Source organism: Aulostomus chinensis, chromosome 16 (genome assembly GCF_037954235.1).
Source record: "Aulostomus chinensis isolate RoL2024-O1b breed Wild chromosome 16, RoL_Achi_v1.0, whole genome shotgun sequence".
NCBI classification, from domain to species: domain Eukaryota; kingdom Metazoa; phylum Chordata; class Actinopteri; order Syngnathiformes; family Aulostomidae; genus Aulostomus; species Aulostomus chinensis.
Window position 1 is genome coordinate 13,349,063 of NC_141335.1, and position 16,002 is coordinate 13,365,064.

General features: G+C 40.1%; 1 protein-coding gene across 2 annotated transcripts; it reads right to left on the reverse strand.

Annotated features, from left to right (window-relative positions):
* Positions 1 to 928: 928 nt before the first annotated feature.
* Positions 929 to 15,799, reverse strand: sufu (suppressor of fused homolog (Drosophila)). 2 transcript variants are annotated; one of them, XM_086180796.1, is made up of 13 exons: positions 15,532 to 15,799; positions 10,842 to 11,017; positions 10,381 to 10,515; positions 9,968 to 10,104; positions 7,800 to 7,942; positions 6,547 to 6,632; positions 6,033 to 6,105; positions 5,417 to 5,570; positions 4,611 to 4,713; positions 3,897 to 4,031; positions 2,521 to 2,659; positions 2,371 to 2,439; positions 929 to 2,271 (listed from the first exon to the last, which is right to left on the reverse strand). In XM_086180796.1, the coding sequence occupies exons 1-13, from the start codon at positions 15,538 to 15,540 to the stop codon at positions 2,182 to 2,184; spliced, it is 1,449 nt and encodes a 482-aa protein (XP_086036922.1). In that variant the 5' UTR covers positions 15,541 to 15,799; the 3' UTR covers positions 929 to 2,181. The 2 variants fall into 2 exon arrangements, with proteins under 2 accessions (XP_086036922.1, XP_086036921.1); XM_086180795.1 differs by having other exon boundaries at positions 5,417 to 5,573; positions 15,532 to 15,798.
* Between the last annotated feature and the right edge of the window lie 203 nt (positions 15,800 to 16,002).

Below are 16,002 nucleotides of genomic sequence, written 5' to 3' on the forward strand. Positions count from 1 at the left end.
GCCGGTGAAACAAAGCAGGAGCAGTATTAATTAAACTAAAACATATTAAATTAAACACCTTCATACAGACAAGGCTGAGCTAACTGACGATACTAGCTCACTTTAATGGTGCCCCTTCACATATTCGCATGATCATTCCAGCCTCTGAACATTTTATAATGTGGTTAGAAATCCAAAGAGAATTTTCAAACCAAAAACTAGGTTTTAATGTTTCTTTCAATTAACGCTTTAGTGTGAAGCTCCCTTAATTGCGCGTGACTGTGTTATCTCAAGATATGGCAGCTCAGTCTCTTGTGAAAACTGCTTATCTTGAGACAACAAAAGAATGTTTTCTTGAGATATTTACTGTGCAATTTCAGGTTAAAGAATCCAGACCAATGTGTGAAATTTCAAGTCATCTTATTACCAACCCCAAGGAGGCTCTCACCCGAGTGTTTGGTTCCTGTTTTGACGCAACTAAAAGTCATGTTTCAAGCCCAGATTCATTATAACAAAGAATTATTTTGGAGGAAGTTTGTTGTCAACATCGAGTCATTTAAAAAAAAAATTAATTCATGGAAATTATGATCAAAATCAGGCATATTCTAAATATTTTCAGACATATTGTATTATATATTATGTATTAACATATTGTCATGGTTTCTTTTCAGGACGTGCTCCTCTTCAATGCTCTAAGATAAGGCTTTTTTGCCCTTTCATCACCTTAGGATCACATGAGCTTTTCTGGCAAAAACAAACCCCTACAGGCACATATCAAATATTTTGGGAAATATTTCCAGACATATGGGCCCCTTTAATGATATCAACTGTGAACTTCGATGAAATAGAAGAGTGGGTTAAGAGTGGCCCATCTGCTCTCTGGAAGCACATATAATTTGATTAAGCACATATAATTTGATAAAATCTCAATAAGGAAGAAGTCCATCGGTTATTTTATCAAGTGTTCCAGCTTTATTAGTGTAAAAACCTACACTTCTTAATGCACTTGGGATTACAATCAGCAAGTTCAGTCAAATGAGACGGTAATAGCAAAACACAATATCATCTAAAGATCCACTCTGAATAAAAAAAGACAAGACAAACAAAAGTTATGCCATCACGTTGTATAAGAGTATATTTGCAGTAAAAAGTTAGTTTTGGTGGAATGCAACGCTGGTTTCAGGAAGAGGCAGTGAACACATCAGCCTTGATTCAAAGTGATGAGTCTTGACAACCCAGAAGCTGAAGGACAGAATAGGTGTTCCACCTTTACTCAAGGCACTGAGGAGTCTTACTTAAATCCTTTTCAAGCAGGTCCTACTGGGGAAATAAATCATATATTCGTGGACACTGGAGACAACACTTGAGAGATTCCTAATCTTCAAACATGTTCAGCTGACTTGATGTGTGTGTTATAACTTCAGTGTGAGGCTGAGACACATTCAACTTGGCATAGTGGAGAAGTGGTTGTACCTGCAGTATTTGCCAGATACAGAAGAAAACAGTTCTGACAAACAGGGAGTGAATCCTCATTGTTCAGTATGTCGTGTCATTACACAACCATGACACATTAGGGAAGAAAAACTCACTGCTGACAGACTTTGCTTTGGTATGACAACAACACATACAAGAGAAAATGTCCAGCATTTGTAAATACTTTCATGTAATAGCTACATTGGCGAAAACACTGAAAAAGGGTTTAAGATTTGACTTTTCTGTCATTATTATGGCCACTGGAATAAATAGAACTGTTTTTGAGAATTGCAACCCAGTTACTGCTCAGGATATCAATGCCTGGTAATCACACGATGCATACTTAACTGCATTTATGATTTTGGACCTGAGACTTTGACAGGCCTTGCCAGGGGAATGACATCTTGTTTCGCCCTACAGTGAGCATGTCTTCTATAATAAACGTTCACGCTGTGTGGACAGGCTGGTTTGCGGCTTACTTGAAAAGCCTCAGAGAAATGTAAACAGTCGGGCTAGTCTCAGAATACAGCAACAGTCGAATGTCTTTTACACATCATCCCCCGATCAGCTGATCGTCTCCAGGAGTTCACGAGGTTCACTGTGAGAGCACAAGACTTTTCTGTGCACGCTGATCGCTCAGGGGTGGCGGCTTGTCCTGGAGACTCTCATCTGGGCTCATGTGTCTGCAGGTGTGTTTGTTGTTTCTTCTAGTGATTAAGTGTCTCTGTCTCATTGCAGCGGGTTATCAAACACAGCGTCTGGTAGAACTGAGATCTTCAGCTTCTTATCTGGCCAACTGTACTCCTTTGGTAACTTTGTCTATAAATACAGACAGGAAATAAAAAGGTTAATAAAGACAGAAGGAGTGTCAAAGATCACAAAATTTAAATTTACGGTCCAGTACAATTAATTATTTACCTCCTCACGAGTGTTTAATTCCTGTAAATCTCCAAGCATCTGCTCTACAAACTCTTCAGTCAACAAGATCTTCACAGGGACAACAAAAGACCACACGTTAAATATAAAGACACCAAGCTTGAAAGTGTGTGTGTGTGTGTGTATGTATACCTGAAGCCAGGGGCCATGGGCAGCGTATGGATGCTCTTCAGTAGCAAAAGCTCCCTCAACTCCTGTAGACACAAATGTAATGGCTGTGTCTCCATTGATACTCTTGTAAGTAAAGTGTCTCCCATGGAGCAACCGGCCCCTGGAACAGACAACAGTGTGAAGTAGATTATTCACATCAGACAATAGTGTGGCAGTGAACATCTCACAGGAAAAGATTTTTTAACTTTAAATATTCACGTAACTGTGCATGGTTTTGAATTTCATACAGATTTTAGACATTTAGTTCTGGCATTTACTCTTTTAAGTACATCGATGCATGAGGCCCACAGGGTGCAAACAGAGATAGAGACCTCTCAAGAAATGAGACCAGAACACTCAAGTCTTGTTAGCTCGGCTCCACTGTGTGAAATGCTGGCCACTGTGGCATGCTTCTCATAACCTTTTCAAATATGAAATCTTTAATAATGTGTGGGCAACACAGGACATAACCCTGTGCCAGAATCTCATAACTGATCCTTTTACAACGTGTTCTCACTCTTTAAGTCACTGCACGTTTCTCACACAATGGTCTCTCTGTAAACTGGCCCTGGTCTTGTTCTTGCCTCGGAGATTAAATAAAGACAGTTCATCCTGCTCTCCTGGCTGCAGAGAGACACTCAACCAGAGGAGCATTTAGAAAATTCAGTTTCAACTGGACAGTAATTGATAGGAAATGGTAGTGCACCTGGCTAAAAGCACATTTCCAAGAAATGTTTCTAACATAATCCAAGCAAGTAGTGCCTAATTACATCAAGTTTACCATGTAAGTTCTACCACCACTGACTGTCATGTAAAACCTTTTTTTAATGTTCTATTCATGTCCTTTTTCCCTTTTAGTATAAATTTCCTTCCTTTCCTCATTTAAAATTGTATGTCCACATTTATACATGCATATGAGAGACTGAGGTGATTGAAAAATATGATATCTCAAGCTGTGTTCTAATAATTTCCAGTTCGTTGTTAGTGTCAGAAAAACAGCAATTTTCACAGGACATGCCAGGCAGATAAAAAAGGATTGTGGATCTGGTTCCAAGTGACTAACTTCTAGCATGACGGCTACTTAATCCAGGTCAAACATAAAACTTAAACTCAACTCAGATTGGTTGTGTTTTCAGCACCTTTGAAGCACTGGACATTCTACCAACACATGTTTTAATTTGACATCAGAGCAAAAGTTGAAGCAGGGAAGAGTAGAAAGCCCCTATTCAAGGTTGGAGAACCTGGTGTCATCTGGTGGTTTTGGTCCCACCCATCCAACACAAATGTTTGTATTAGTTATCGTCAGTCTGTGTTACAGAAATGATACACGTGTGAGAGCAGCAAAGGGTGTGCAGTACCTTAGGCAGAGGGGCAGTAGTGTGCCTGACTCCTGGTTAAACTTCAGATGGACACTTTCCAGCTGTCGCGTTCGGACCAACTCGTGAGGAACAATGGCTGCTGAGCTTTCACTCTCTAAACTGTCCTTTCGACTCCTGAGGAACAGAGAAAACAGAGTGATAAGAAACACAAGACAAGTGAAAAAGTCAGCCATGGTTTCACAAAGACTAAACAGTGGTCTGTGAAAAAAGACTACTTTGAAGGAAGCGGGGGAAAATTGGGCTTCACCTATCAATAGGACTGAACAGACACCAGTTTGAGAGACCGTCTCATGCAGCAGCCACCTTCAGTGGTTTAGACACAACACCAGGGGAGTAGTATATTAGAGTGGTAGCCAAGAACCATGTCAACTACAGCTCAGATGCTGTCTCTGCTGTGAGTCACTGCTCCAAGTGTAGGAACTTGTCTTGGTTTAACTTTTGTGCTGAGGAGTGTTTGTGTGTGTGGGCTTGTTTTACTAGATTTATGGGCTCTGAAACCTGAGGGCCCACCACTCTTACGAAGTCTAGCAGCTTTTCTGCTAGAACACCAAACCACACCCATTTCAAGGACTGTTGAAATCTTACAGTGAGGATGCCATGGCTGACATTGGGATAAGGAGCTAGAGAAAGCTTTCTATCAAAGATGGGTCCCACAAGTAATATAAGACAACTGTTTGTGCGTGTGTAACTCACTGAGGCCTCTCGTGGCTCTGTCGCTGACTGTTGATGGGCGGTAGCGCTGCCTTGCTGTTGAACTCCAGTCCTTTTCTCAGGGTCTCTCTGATCTGTTCAGTGTCTGTCAACACACACAGACACACTGCCCTCAGTGGTGCATGATGGGATAACTCATAATTATTGGATTAGCTCAGTCTTACACCGCCCCCACATAATCACAATTGAAACTGCTCTCATTTAGAGAAAGCAGTGGCAGTTTATGAACTTGGCTATTCCGATGCTAAAGGTAACTTAGCTCTTTGTGTTGCCGTCCTGTTGCTCTGCCTAAACCTACATGACTAAAAAAATCTGTTCTGTCCCACAGCGATTTGGCTCTACAACTCCTCCCTGGAGGGATGGCAGTGGCAGTTTATTTGGGGCTGTGCAATCTAGCTTTTTTCCATTTATTCATATAATTAATGCACTTCTGAGGGAAAGTGCTCTTTATTCGTTTGTTTAATTATACACACTGGGGCCATGTTTTAGCTAGCAAGTTTTTCAACTTTTCTCAAAACTCTCATTACACAGGTTGGGTGTAAAGTCTGTTCATGGTAGCTCCTACTGAAAGTGGAATTATTTTAGAATATCAGTATGTGCTTGTATGTCTTTTATGTATTCTGGCTATCTGCGTCTCTTTATTTTCTTAGGTAGCTTCATGAGCTGTTGGTCAAATTTGAATTTACCTACAGAGATGACTAAAGTATATCGACTTTTCTATCTATACACCCACAGTGAAGGACAACCTCTTCACATAAGAAAGTAGCTATAGAGATGGTGACACATACCTTTGTCCGAGAGCCTCCGTGGCTGTGATCCTATGCAGATGGACCGACTGTCCTCCTCATCCTCTGGTGGTCGACTTAGATCGTCCCACACACACTTGGCGCTGACCCCACTCAGGTTAGAACCCTCAGTCTCAATACCCTGGTCCACTCTCTCCTGCTTAGAAAAGCAAGAATCATACGCAATCATTAACACTAGCACTGCATCATGATTCATGCACCAGCAGGAGGCGCTAAACACTATTGGAGTGTTAAGTGATGCACCTGCTGTTGTAATTTAACTAGAACTGTGACATGTTGAAATGTAGTGATATTGCATACCATAATCAATACAAGGAACTGAAAAACATTCATTTAGACACTTAAACTGCTTACAATTAGAATACTTTTTTAATTCCCACAATTGTTCATTCATCAACTCCTTCCTCCAAGCCATGCAAACACTGGTAACCAGGGTGTGGGTCTATCATAGGGTGCCAGATCAAATATAGTAATGTCAGATAACTAGTTATTTGACAAGCAGCCATGTGAGAAGAAGAAGACTACACATCTAAAACCACACTGCATAAAAACAATACAGTGACCTCAGCTGGTTCTTCAGAACTTAATAAAGCCTTACTTGTAGGTGTGGATCGATGTCAAAAATGGTCTCCCCCCTCCTCATGTCTGTGATGAGCCAGGGGCCACCAGCTCTGTACACAGGACAATCATCAACATTAGTCACAGGAAGTATTAACCTCATGTTAACAAAGTTAATACATGAACAAGTAACTCTTGCTGTTGCTCACAATCAATCTGTTAACTGGACTCCATACATACCACAGAAGACATGTTAAATGTATTTAATCATTTTCTATCAAAAACACCTGACATTTCCAAAGTCAGTGTCACAGAATACTGAATTTTTCATTCAAACCCATAAAATGAGGTTTTTTTTGTTTTTTTTTATCCCTGCACATTATAATTACTAAGACATAGCTGACAATTGAGGCACCAGAACTTAACAATCACTTATAAAACTAAGTTATTTCTCAAAATAAAACCTAAGAAATAAACAGTTAAATAGAACAACCACAAAAACAAACAACTTCAATCGAGGCAGATCATGTGATCCGAGCTACAGTTGTACTCACACTCTGACTCCCCGCATAAGCTCCAAAATGCCCTGACCGTTCCACTGCTGGGCCGCCTGCAGCTCCTCTGTGCAAACTCCCACAATCTACAGGATATAGGAAAAGTGAGAAAGAGTGCTCTACACTCCTGTTACTTTGTATCTGACTGTTATTATTATTGTTGATGGATTTAGACATTCTGTGGTTGAATGGGAATTTCTCTGACGTTTAAAATAAGCTTCATATTACTGTGAAGCAAAAAAAAGTGCCACTTCATCTGAAGAAAAAAAAAAAAGTCAGCTGGTTTGAAATGATTGGGCAGGGAAAGAGTTGCGGGATTTCATAAGAATTTCAACTGCAACCCAAAGAACAACTCAACAATGTAATCATTTTTAAGATGACTCAAAGCTTAAGTATTGAGGTGGAAGGATCACAGTGAACCACATTCACTGATAACCTTCATAAGGTTTTATCTTAAATTTGTTCTTGAGGAAACAGTCTTTTTTTTTTTTTTAATAATGTAAGTCTACGGGAAAAAAGTACCTTGTGATAGACTGCATTCTGTACCATATAGAGCAGGGACATACAAATCAGAGAAAGTATTCTTATTGGATGTAACATTAGTACATGCCCATTTTGATTGTTTGGGAAAAATTATTTTTCCTTTCATGGGACCTTTGAACCACAACATTGTCTGGACCCGTGTTCTAGCAATCTGAATCTCATGGTTCTTGTAAGATGAAAAAGTTGTTCCAAATAATCATCTGACAAATCCCCATAAAAGGAAATAGTAATGCAAGGCCATGTGCACACAGAAATTGAAAAGTTGAGAGAAAAGTCTGAGTTTTTTGGGGGGGGGGCGCAGTTTTCATTGCCCTCCGTGTACCGTAACTGGACCTGGGCTCCCTGTCGGCAAAAATTATGAGTGTGTGTGTAGTGTTTATTTTAAGACATAATAATAAAACTGTAGACAATGGGTTGATGGATATACATAAAAACTAAAACTACAATAACTGCAACTCAAAGTCCTATAATTTTACAAACACGCAGAGACAAATATTTTGCCCACAGCAGAAGTGCATACGTGTATATTCCGTCATTCATTCCTTTAAGAAATTTCCTCTTCTGAACATTAAAAATGATAAAAACAAACAGAGGTATTATTGTTTTGGTTCTTTAAGAAGTATATATATCCACTTTATCAAGGTCAAGAACAGTTAAAATATTCTGTTAAAGCACCTGATGTCAGGTAAGTATAACATATCTTAACATACCTGGAGAAAGCTCACTGTGCCAAATGGAGTTTGAATCGGCTGCATTTGTGGGTCTTCTGTGAGCAACATGTGCTGGATGCGGGACTCACTGTTGTCTAGTGGACTGTGCCACGATACATGGTCCCCACTACAAAATGTGTTCTCTGTATAGGACAGGAAAAAACAAAGAAGAAGAAACATTTACTCTCAACACATGAACAAAAACACAGCTTCGAGTTACACTCTCTCATGAGAGTTAGTTTGCAGAGGGAGCAAGCCTACTTTCATACTTTCCTACTTTTCAGCATCAGACAGTTAAGATTTACTGAGGCAAAGTTACAGTAACAGGGGACACAGATCAGTGAAACAATGAAAATGAGCAAGAGAAAGAGAGAGAAGCTAAACCCCAGTGTGGCAGGAAAAGCATAAATCTACATTTTCATCTGAGCACTGTCTGCTTGGGACGCAACATGTAGCCAGTCCAGTTTCGCTGCAGGAGAAAAGTGAGGGGGAAGATAGCCAGGATTCAGCCCTCATTTAGCTCAGGGGCCTGGCCCAGCCCACCCACGTGCAAATTGATCCCAGCTGGAGAGAGGGGCTGGGTTGGCGAGGAGATGGGAGCCTGAGAGAATGGCTTCTCTTTTTACATGCCTTGTAGATGTCCCTGTCACCCTCTTTATGTTCCAGCTGAAGGATTCCAGAAGGTTTGTGGCACAATAATAACTACCCTTAACAATGGATTGTTTTTTTCATGTCAAAATAATATTGAAAAAAATACTGAAAAACGGAGAACACACACTTCCTGTCAATACCAAGCTACAACAAACATGAGTGCCTAAATATGGGCTACTTTTTGAGGGTCTTCACATTTAGAAACAACTGACAAGCTGATGTAAACAACATTAAAAACAGATGTTGAATCAAGACTGGGGCAGATTAATTTATTTACAGTTGACAGCAACACTTCTGGTGGTATTTTGTGCATACAAACGAATGGTAATGGTGGAATAGATTTAAAGTGACTAAAATAATACAGGCATGCTAAAAATGGTATGTTATCAAAGCATTCACAGTGTTGATTTTGAGAAGTAGTTAGAACCGCAATTTTGAACTGTGAATGAGGGGTTTGTCAGGTATCTCAGTGTTTCCGAGCAGGAAGTCTGACCTAAGGGGCAGTTCCAACTGAAATTTCCGACAAGGAACTTGGAAAGTCTGACTTCCCAGTTCAACTGGAAGACATCATAAGACACCAAAATACTCAAGAGTCAGTGTCCTGCAGAGGTGCATGACTCACTTCTGATTGCTGCCCTAGTTTAATGCTGAATTCAGGCAAGTCAACAAAGCTATGTAAATCCAATACTGCTACAACCCTGACTCATTGCCTGAGAGTGCCACAGGAGGACGCTCACAATTTTCATTTCCCTAATCTGACCCTGACATTAAAGATGATGAAGAAAGGAGTTCAAACATCACAGGTCAAACATGAGACTTAAATGTGTGGCACAAGAGTGTAATATGGTATGTAGATTAACTTGGCCGATAATAATAACAACAACAATAATAATAATAATATATCCCACAATCACTTGAAGGGTGTGTTAAAAGAAGAAAAAACAGAATTGCATCATCTTTGTTGCATGCCCTAACCAGACAAAAGTCAGTTTAGGTCCAGGTATTACAAAACCCATAGGTAAGTGTAGTTAAAATTTGGATGGAATTTGTCTTTAAGGTAATGGTAGCCCTTCCTCTAATCACATACAAAAAAATAACAAGAAAATATAACAATATGTCACTGAAGTTGACCTCTGAACTGATGGATATAAAATGGCATTTCATTTTGTCCAATCAGACATTTGTAAGAAATTCTTGACCTTACATGTAGAAACGTGTGGTAAAACATGCTGTTTTCCCCACTAATTATTACATCTGCCTGATCTTTCCCTCCAAATAAATCACTTAAAAAAATCCTAGTGGAAAATTCAAGAGTGAGTGTTCTCTTACCCGTCCACCATAATTATTTTGATACTGCTGGAAGTTAATTTCAACAATTTCATACTGAAATATGACAATGAATGACTTGGTTTTATAGAAACATATATTATGATCAATCCCATATAAAATAGCTGCAGCGTTAATGGTAGGCTAATGCTGAAATACTTCCAGACAGTTTTTAGTTTTTGGACACTTACCTGACTGGAACACATAGCGAGCCAAGCCTTGCATGAGTTCAGCAGGCCAGGTTGGTGGTGCTGTCTCTCCCACCTCTCTTTTGAGTCTGAAAGTGAGCTCAAAGCCAAACCCACTGGGTTTATCAAGGCCTGCAAATCTGACACACCGACACTCACAGTGAGACTGTAAACAGCAGCTCTGTTTCAAATGCATGAGGACTGTCAGAACCACATTGCTTATCAAAATCAACAGCAGGGTGTAGGAAAACAAAAGACTTGTAAAGAGGCATGCTAATTACGATGTGCAGATTTAAGCCTCAAAATCAATTTAGCATACATACTAAAAAACCTGAATGAACAATATCTTTAGTGCTTCGTCTTCTATTCCTCGACCAGCTGCAACACAAAATAATCCCCAGTTGTACGTTACTTACTCATGAACCCTGTTGTCACCATATAAGTCACTCAGTCCAAAGCTGACATAGTGCCAGTGCTCCTGGATATCCTGCGCTGGACAGCCCATGTTCCTATACATGCTAATGTAGTCTAACGGGTCGGGACCACCTAACCTGTGAGGGGCATAAAGTTCACACATTCAGCCGTGACACAAGTTGTTTTGTTGACAGTATAGTTGTCCGCGTTAACGCTTCAACACTCAGGGACATCTAGAATATACATACGAGCTCTTTTAACATGTAGAGTCGTTAATTAGATCCGTCTGAGAAGTGAATACTAACTTCCCCAAACGATGTAGCACTTTTGTACCTCTACATGGCTCTTCGGCGTAGCGACAATGTTAGCTTGGAGGCTATCTCCTGGCTAAAAAAGTAACACTGAACAAGATCGTCTTATACAGACGCACCATGCTAGTAACACCAGAAAAGTAAGTACCTACCAATATTTTACAATGGCTGTAACTTGAAGTGGGTTCGCTTGGTCCGGGTACAGACGCCGGCACTCCCCATAAATAGCTTGCAGTCCAGGGGGAAACAGCGACACTAGCCCGTGGGCTTGGGCGCCACTGGTAGGCCGTACTTCATCCATACCTCGGCCTCGGACTGTCTGGTTACTCTAAAAAAAATACGTCAAAGCACTTATCTTCTGTTGCCCACAACCGGTAAAAACGGAGACCATAAAAAAAACAGAAGCTTCACTTTACAATGTTGTCTATGGTAAACTCGGTTCCACTCGGGTCGTTGGGCTACACCAGGTGGGGGCCCAGCCTGCACCTCATCCTTTACAGAAAAAAAATCCAGGCATTGGTTGTTGGACGCGATGACGTCACTGGCCGACGTCGCCCAATAGGAAATCACGAAGTAACCTTAAGTTTGCTTGGCTTTGGGTGTTGTGCATGAAAAAAGTCTTTTGACAGAAGAGATAGCCAGGAGTATTTTTCCTTTAGTTTAAGAAATTGTTTTTTTAACCTATTTTTTTTTAAACATTTTTTAACACCCGCCTTTTATTCCTTCAACTGTAACACTTTAATTTTATAATGATTTGATTAATAACAAGCAAAATGTGCTTTGTTCCTGCTGCACTTGTTAGTTCCAATGGGTGAATAAAGTTATTAATTTGTATCCAGTAAAGGATATTATATTGTATTCTTTAATGGCCATCCAAAAAATGCATCCAAAAAAAATTCCTAACAAATAGTAGATTTTAGTTTGTTTTGATATTTTCCATCCACCCATTGTCTTCCGCTTATTCCTACATTAAGGGTCGCGGGGGGGCTGGTGCCTATCCCAGCGTCAACGGGCGAGAGGCGGGGTTCACCCTGGACAGGTCACCAGTCCATCGCAGGGCCAACATAGCGAGACAAACAACCATTCACACTCACATTCATACCTACGGTCAATTTAGAGTATCAATCAGCCTCGTCCCCAATTGCATGTCTTTGGATGGTGGGAAGAAGCCGGAGTACCCGGAGAGAACCCACGCAGGAAGGGGAGAACATGCAAACTCCACCCAGAAAGATCCCGTGCCCGAGCCGGGACTCAAACCCGGAACCTTCTTGCTGTGAGGCGACAGTGCTGACCACTGCACCACCGTGCAGCCCTGTTTTGATATTTTATTACAGTTAAAACTTTATTAATGTTCAATAGATCATTTGCGCTGTAGTAAAATTTGGATTACCTTTTGCAGGTGAGTCCCTTTTGGTCCACGCAAACTCAGTAGGCCTGATAAACAGTCTGACCTCCACAGAAAAGTTAAGAGGTCATGAATAACCTCACTTCTATAGCATGTTTTCCATAAAGTTTACAGTTAGATAGTTACCTAAAAAGAACAGCTGATGTGGTAGCTGCTGCTTACCTACCATATATATTCAGTTTACTGCATATGTTGAATAAATTCTGATTTGAAATCAATTTAGAGTGAATTAGAAAACAGAATATCTTGCATGATGCCATGCCTGTTCTCTTGCACCACATATTCATCAAAGATGATCAGAATTTAAATTTATGTGATTTGTCTATTTGCTGTTTAGATACAACAACGTAAGCTTCTTGGTACAGATCCAGTTTTATTCCAAATCATGATACAAGGGAAGAAGTGAATATTTCCTTTATCAAAACTATTTTCTCCATAGATATAATTTTGCTTATACTCATTGTAAGAGGACCTCAATATGCTTTCAGGCGATGTTTTATTTACGTCCCTGAGATTGTACTATCATTAGTGTTGCCATCTTTATTTGGCCAGTAATACTGATTTAGAGCACTGATAATGAATGAAGCACAACTACCTTCCTCACAGGGATCAGGATGGTCCCCCAACCTTCACACTCTTTTGTATTTTCTCATCAATATTACCCTGTTATAATGGAGCATTCTTCCATTATAGCACCACCCATGATCATTTATCTCCACTCGGCATTATTAGCAGCTATGCCTATAGTGGCTAGAACATTAGCGCTCTTCACAGTCCAACCACTTCAATCAGGATGCTGTTCAATCAATATGGCCAATACATGAATATGTGTGAGAAGCATCTTCCAGTCTTGTGGCTTCATTTCCCAGAACACTATGGCTTCGGTCCCAGTTTGGGGTTTGGCTTTGAGGATTGTGGTTGGTGGGCGTGTGGAGGGGTGTTGTCGTACAATGTCACCTATCACAGGAAGAGTTTGAGTGACACGCATGTTGGAAGAATGCTGAACAGGATCCACATGACTCAGTGGCATTACAATGTATATCAAATAATTATTACTTTGAGTTACAGGTGGTGTAGAATTAATAACTTCATTGCGTTTGAAGATCAAACAAAGCTTTATTGTATGTTGGAAGTAACACAAATGTAAAAAAATTTCCCATGTTCATTTGCATATTAAAAAATCACATTTCATTTAGGAACACAACCGTAGAAACAGTTAAAGGCTGAAACTGACAATGTTAAGATGCATACTTTAAATTATCCAGGGCAATGATAACAGTGGCACTAAAAGTCATTAAATATGTTTGAAGGGTTGGCCTGATGGCAGTAGCTGAAAAGATGGTGGAGGGGATAAGAGGAGTCATTCTTGACCAAGGTGGCTTTCCTGATCACAGCTCAGAAAGGGGGAATTTGGGGGGATTTTTACTAAATACTATTTATGTTTAGATAGCTCATCATTTCTTGTCCATATCTGTTCATATCCATTACATTCTATATTTTTCATTTCACAATTAACATTTGGAATTTCCCTCCCTGAGAGCGAGACTGTCATATCCAAACGTAATTTTTATATCTTATCTAGCAAACGGCCATCTCCATGGCTGCAGGTTTTATGGACCTACAGATAAGCTCTGGATAGAAATCGGTCCGCGTGTGTGTTAAGTAGCATTATATTTCACTCAAGCCTGAAAGCCATTGTCCTTGAATGCTGTCATTCATTTGTTCATACGAAAAAAAAAAACCCGTAGGATTTTGTAATATTAATACATAATACAACATAACATTGGAAACAATTCATTTTGACTTCCTTAATAAAAACATAGAAATGTGCATACCATTCTATCTCACTTTAGAATTGTGTTAAATTTATACACAGTAACATGCAATTTGAAATGATCTTGAAGAGTGGAGGAGCGGCGATGCTGCCAAAACATCCAAGCTGGAATGAACCGAAAAAAAACACATACCTCTTCATTCTTTTAACAGTCACAGTTTCCTTTCTCTGCGGGTGACACATTAGTACCATGCCAAAAGAACTGAGCCCATAGATGATTACTGAAGACGCCACCATCTATGGAATACAGTTCTCATAGTAGAGTACTTCTCAAAATCAGATCTTCAGCAGCTTCACAATCCTTTGGGCCTCAAAAGTGATACACGACACAGTTTGAGACTCTTTATGACTTAAAAACAATTTATCCACCAATTATTGACCTTCGACATTTTATTTTCTTATTTCGATAGGACTTTATAATCCTTTATTAGGATTTCTTCCATCTATGTGTATTTATTTATAATTTAAAATTAACATTTGACTTTTAAAATTACTTTTATCATTTTCTAGTTCTTTTTAACACTTGCACTTATTGCATACTGTAGCATTTTGCGATTTTCCACAAATTAAATGTTCATTATAAATCACATGTATTACTCTTTTATCGTTACAATTCAAATACAGAGCCACCCACAGCCTGTGAACTTACAGTAAAAGTACAAAGATTAATAATATAGGTCATGGGTTGTATGAGATGTGTCATACTGAAGTTACACCCCCACACTACTTCTCAAGAAAAGCACGAGTTGTTAGTCCTTCTCGTTTCCTTGGAAGATTGAGCAAGAGACTGTTACACTGACAGCTGTACAGTAGATCTCAAACTGTTGTATCAGGCAGAAGTGCAATTTTGAATTTACAATTTTGGTACATATCAAGGCATTTTTATGTTCCAAAGGAAGTAGAAAACAAACATCTAAAAGCCAAATCAAATCCTGGAGACTTTCGGGGTCATCTGAGGAATCCAGCCATCTCCTCATCTAAAGTATTCCTGGAAATGTTTCACAAGCACTGAAGTAAAAGTGTGTCGACCGGGCTGATGCAAGCACCGATGGTGATAGGGCTGTAGTTCGAGCATAAAATGACTCATCAGTTATGGCCTCTGAACACTCCCAGGAAAAAAAAAAAAACTTTAGGATAGTTATCAGCCAATTTATCACTGAACCTGTATCACAGGTTTTCTTCCGCCCCCCAAATACGGCTCTTTCATTCGAATACTGGAGTCAATATTGACAGTGACAGAACAGTGAGTAACTGTGGTTCATTCAATACATCACATTCTTTCAGGATAAATGCAACACAGTGCAATGAACCGTCATGAGGAAGGCCACACCAGGACATGTTCAGGAAACTCCTATCTTCTCGGCAACTGGATTGGAAACCACCAGTTCTACAGCCTGTAACCAGTTTTTTTAAAAAATCCCCTGTGCAGTCATTACTTAAGTCTTAATAAAAAGATGAGAATGGTCGGATGACATCATGTACTCTCAACTACTAACAGCTCTGTAAACGGTTCCATAGGAACATTGTGCTCCTCTTTGATTTAGACACATTTTTATAGTTGTTTTTTTTTAGATAAAATGAGTCCAGTCCTCTAAATACTCACCCCTGTCATTCATTCATGAATCAAAAGTCCATCTCCTCATGACGGCCTCCCGAGGCTGCACTCGGGCAGAGTAAAACCCACCTCAGCAGCCCCCTCTCCAGCAGATCTTTTAGTGTTGATTCCGGCGTACATTAAGCCATCGGGTCACACGCATGTTCTACACCCTCTCCCATGTCCTCCAAGTACCACGGAAGAATACAGCACTCTGTCTGACATTCAGAGCCAACAACCTTAAATACCACCATCTTTCACATCACCCGTCGGCCTGCCGCCCTCCTTTACTCCCTCCCTCCCTCCCTACGGTAAGCCTAACAGTCACTTCCCAGTAAGAAGGAAACAGTGGGAGTGAACAGCACGCCCCCTCACAGTGAATCAACACATAATAGTTTCTGAGGAAAACCATCTGAGTGGCCCAGCCCCTTGTTCCCATAAAGTAAGCAGGGGAAAGGCTGTGTCTACTGGAGGAACCAG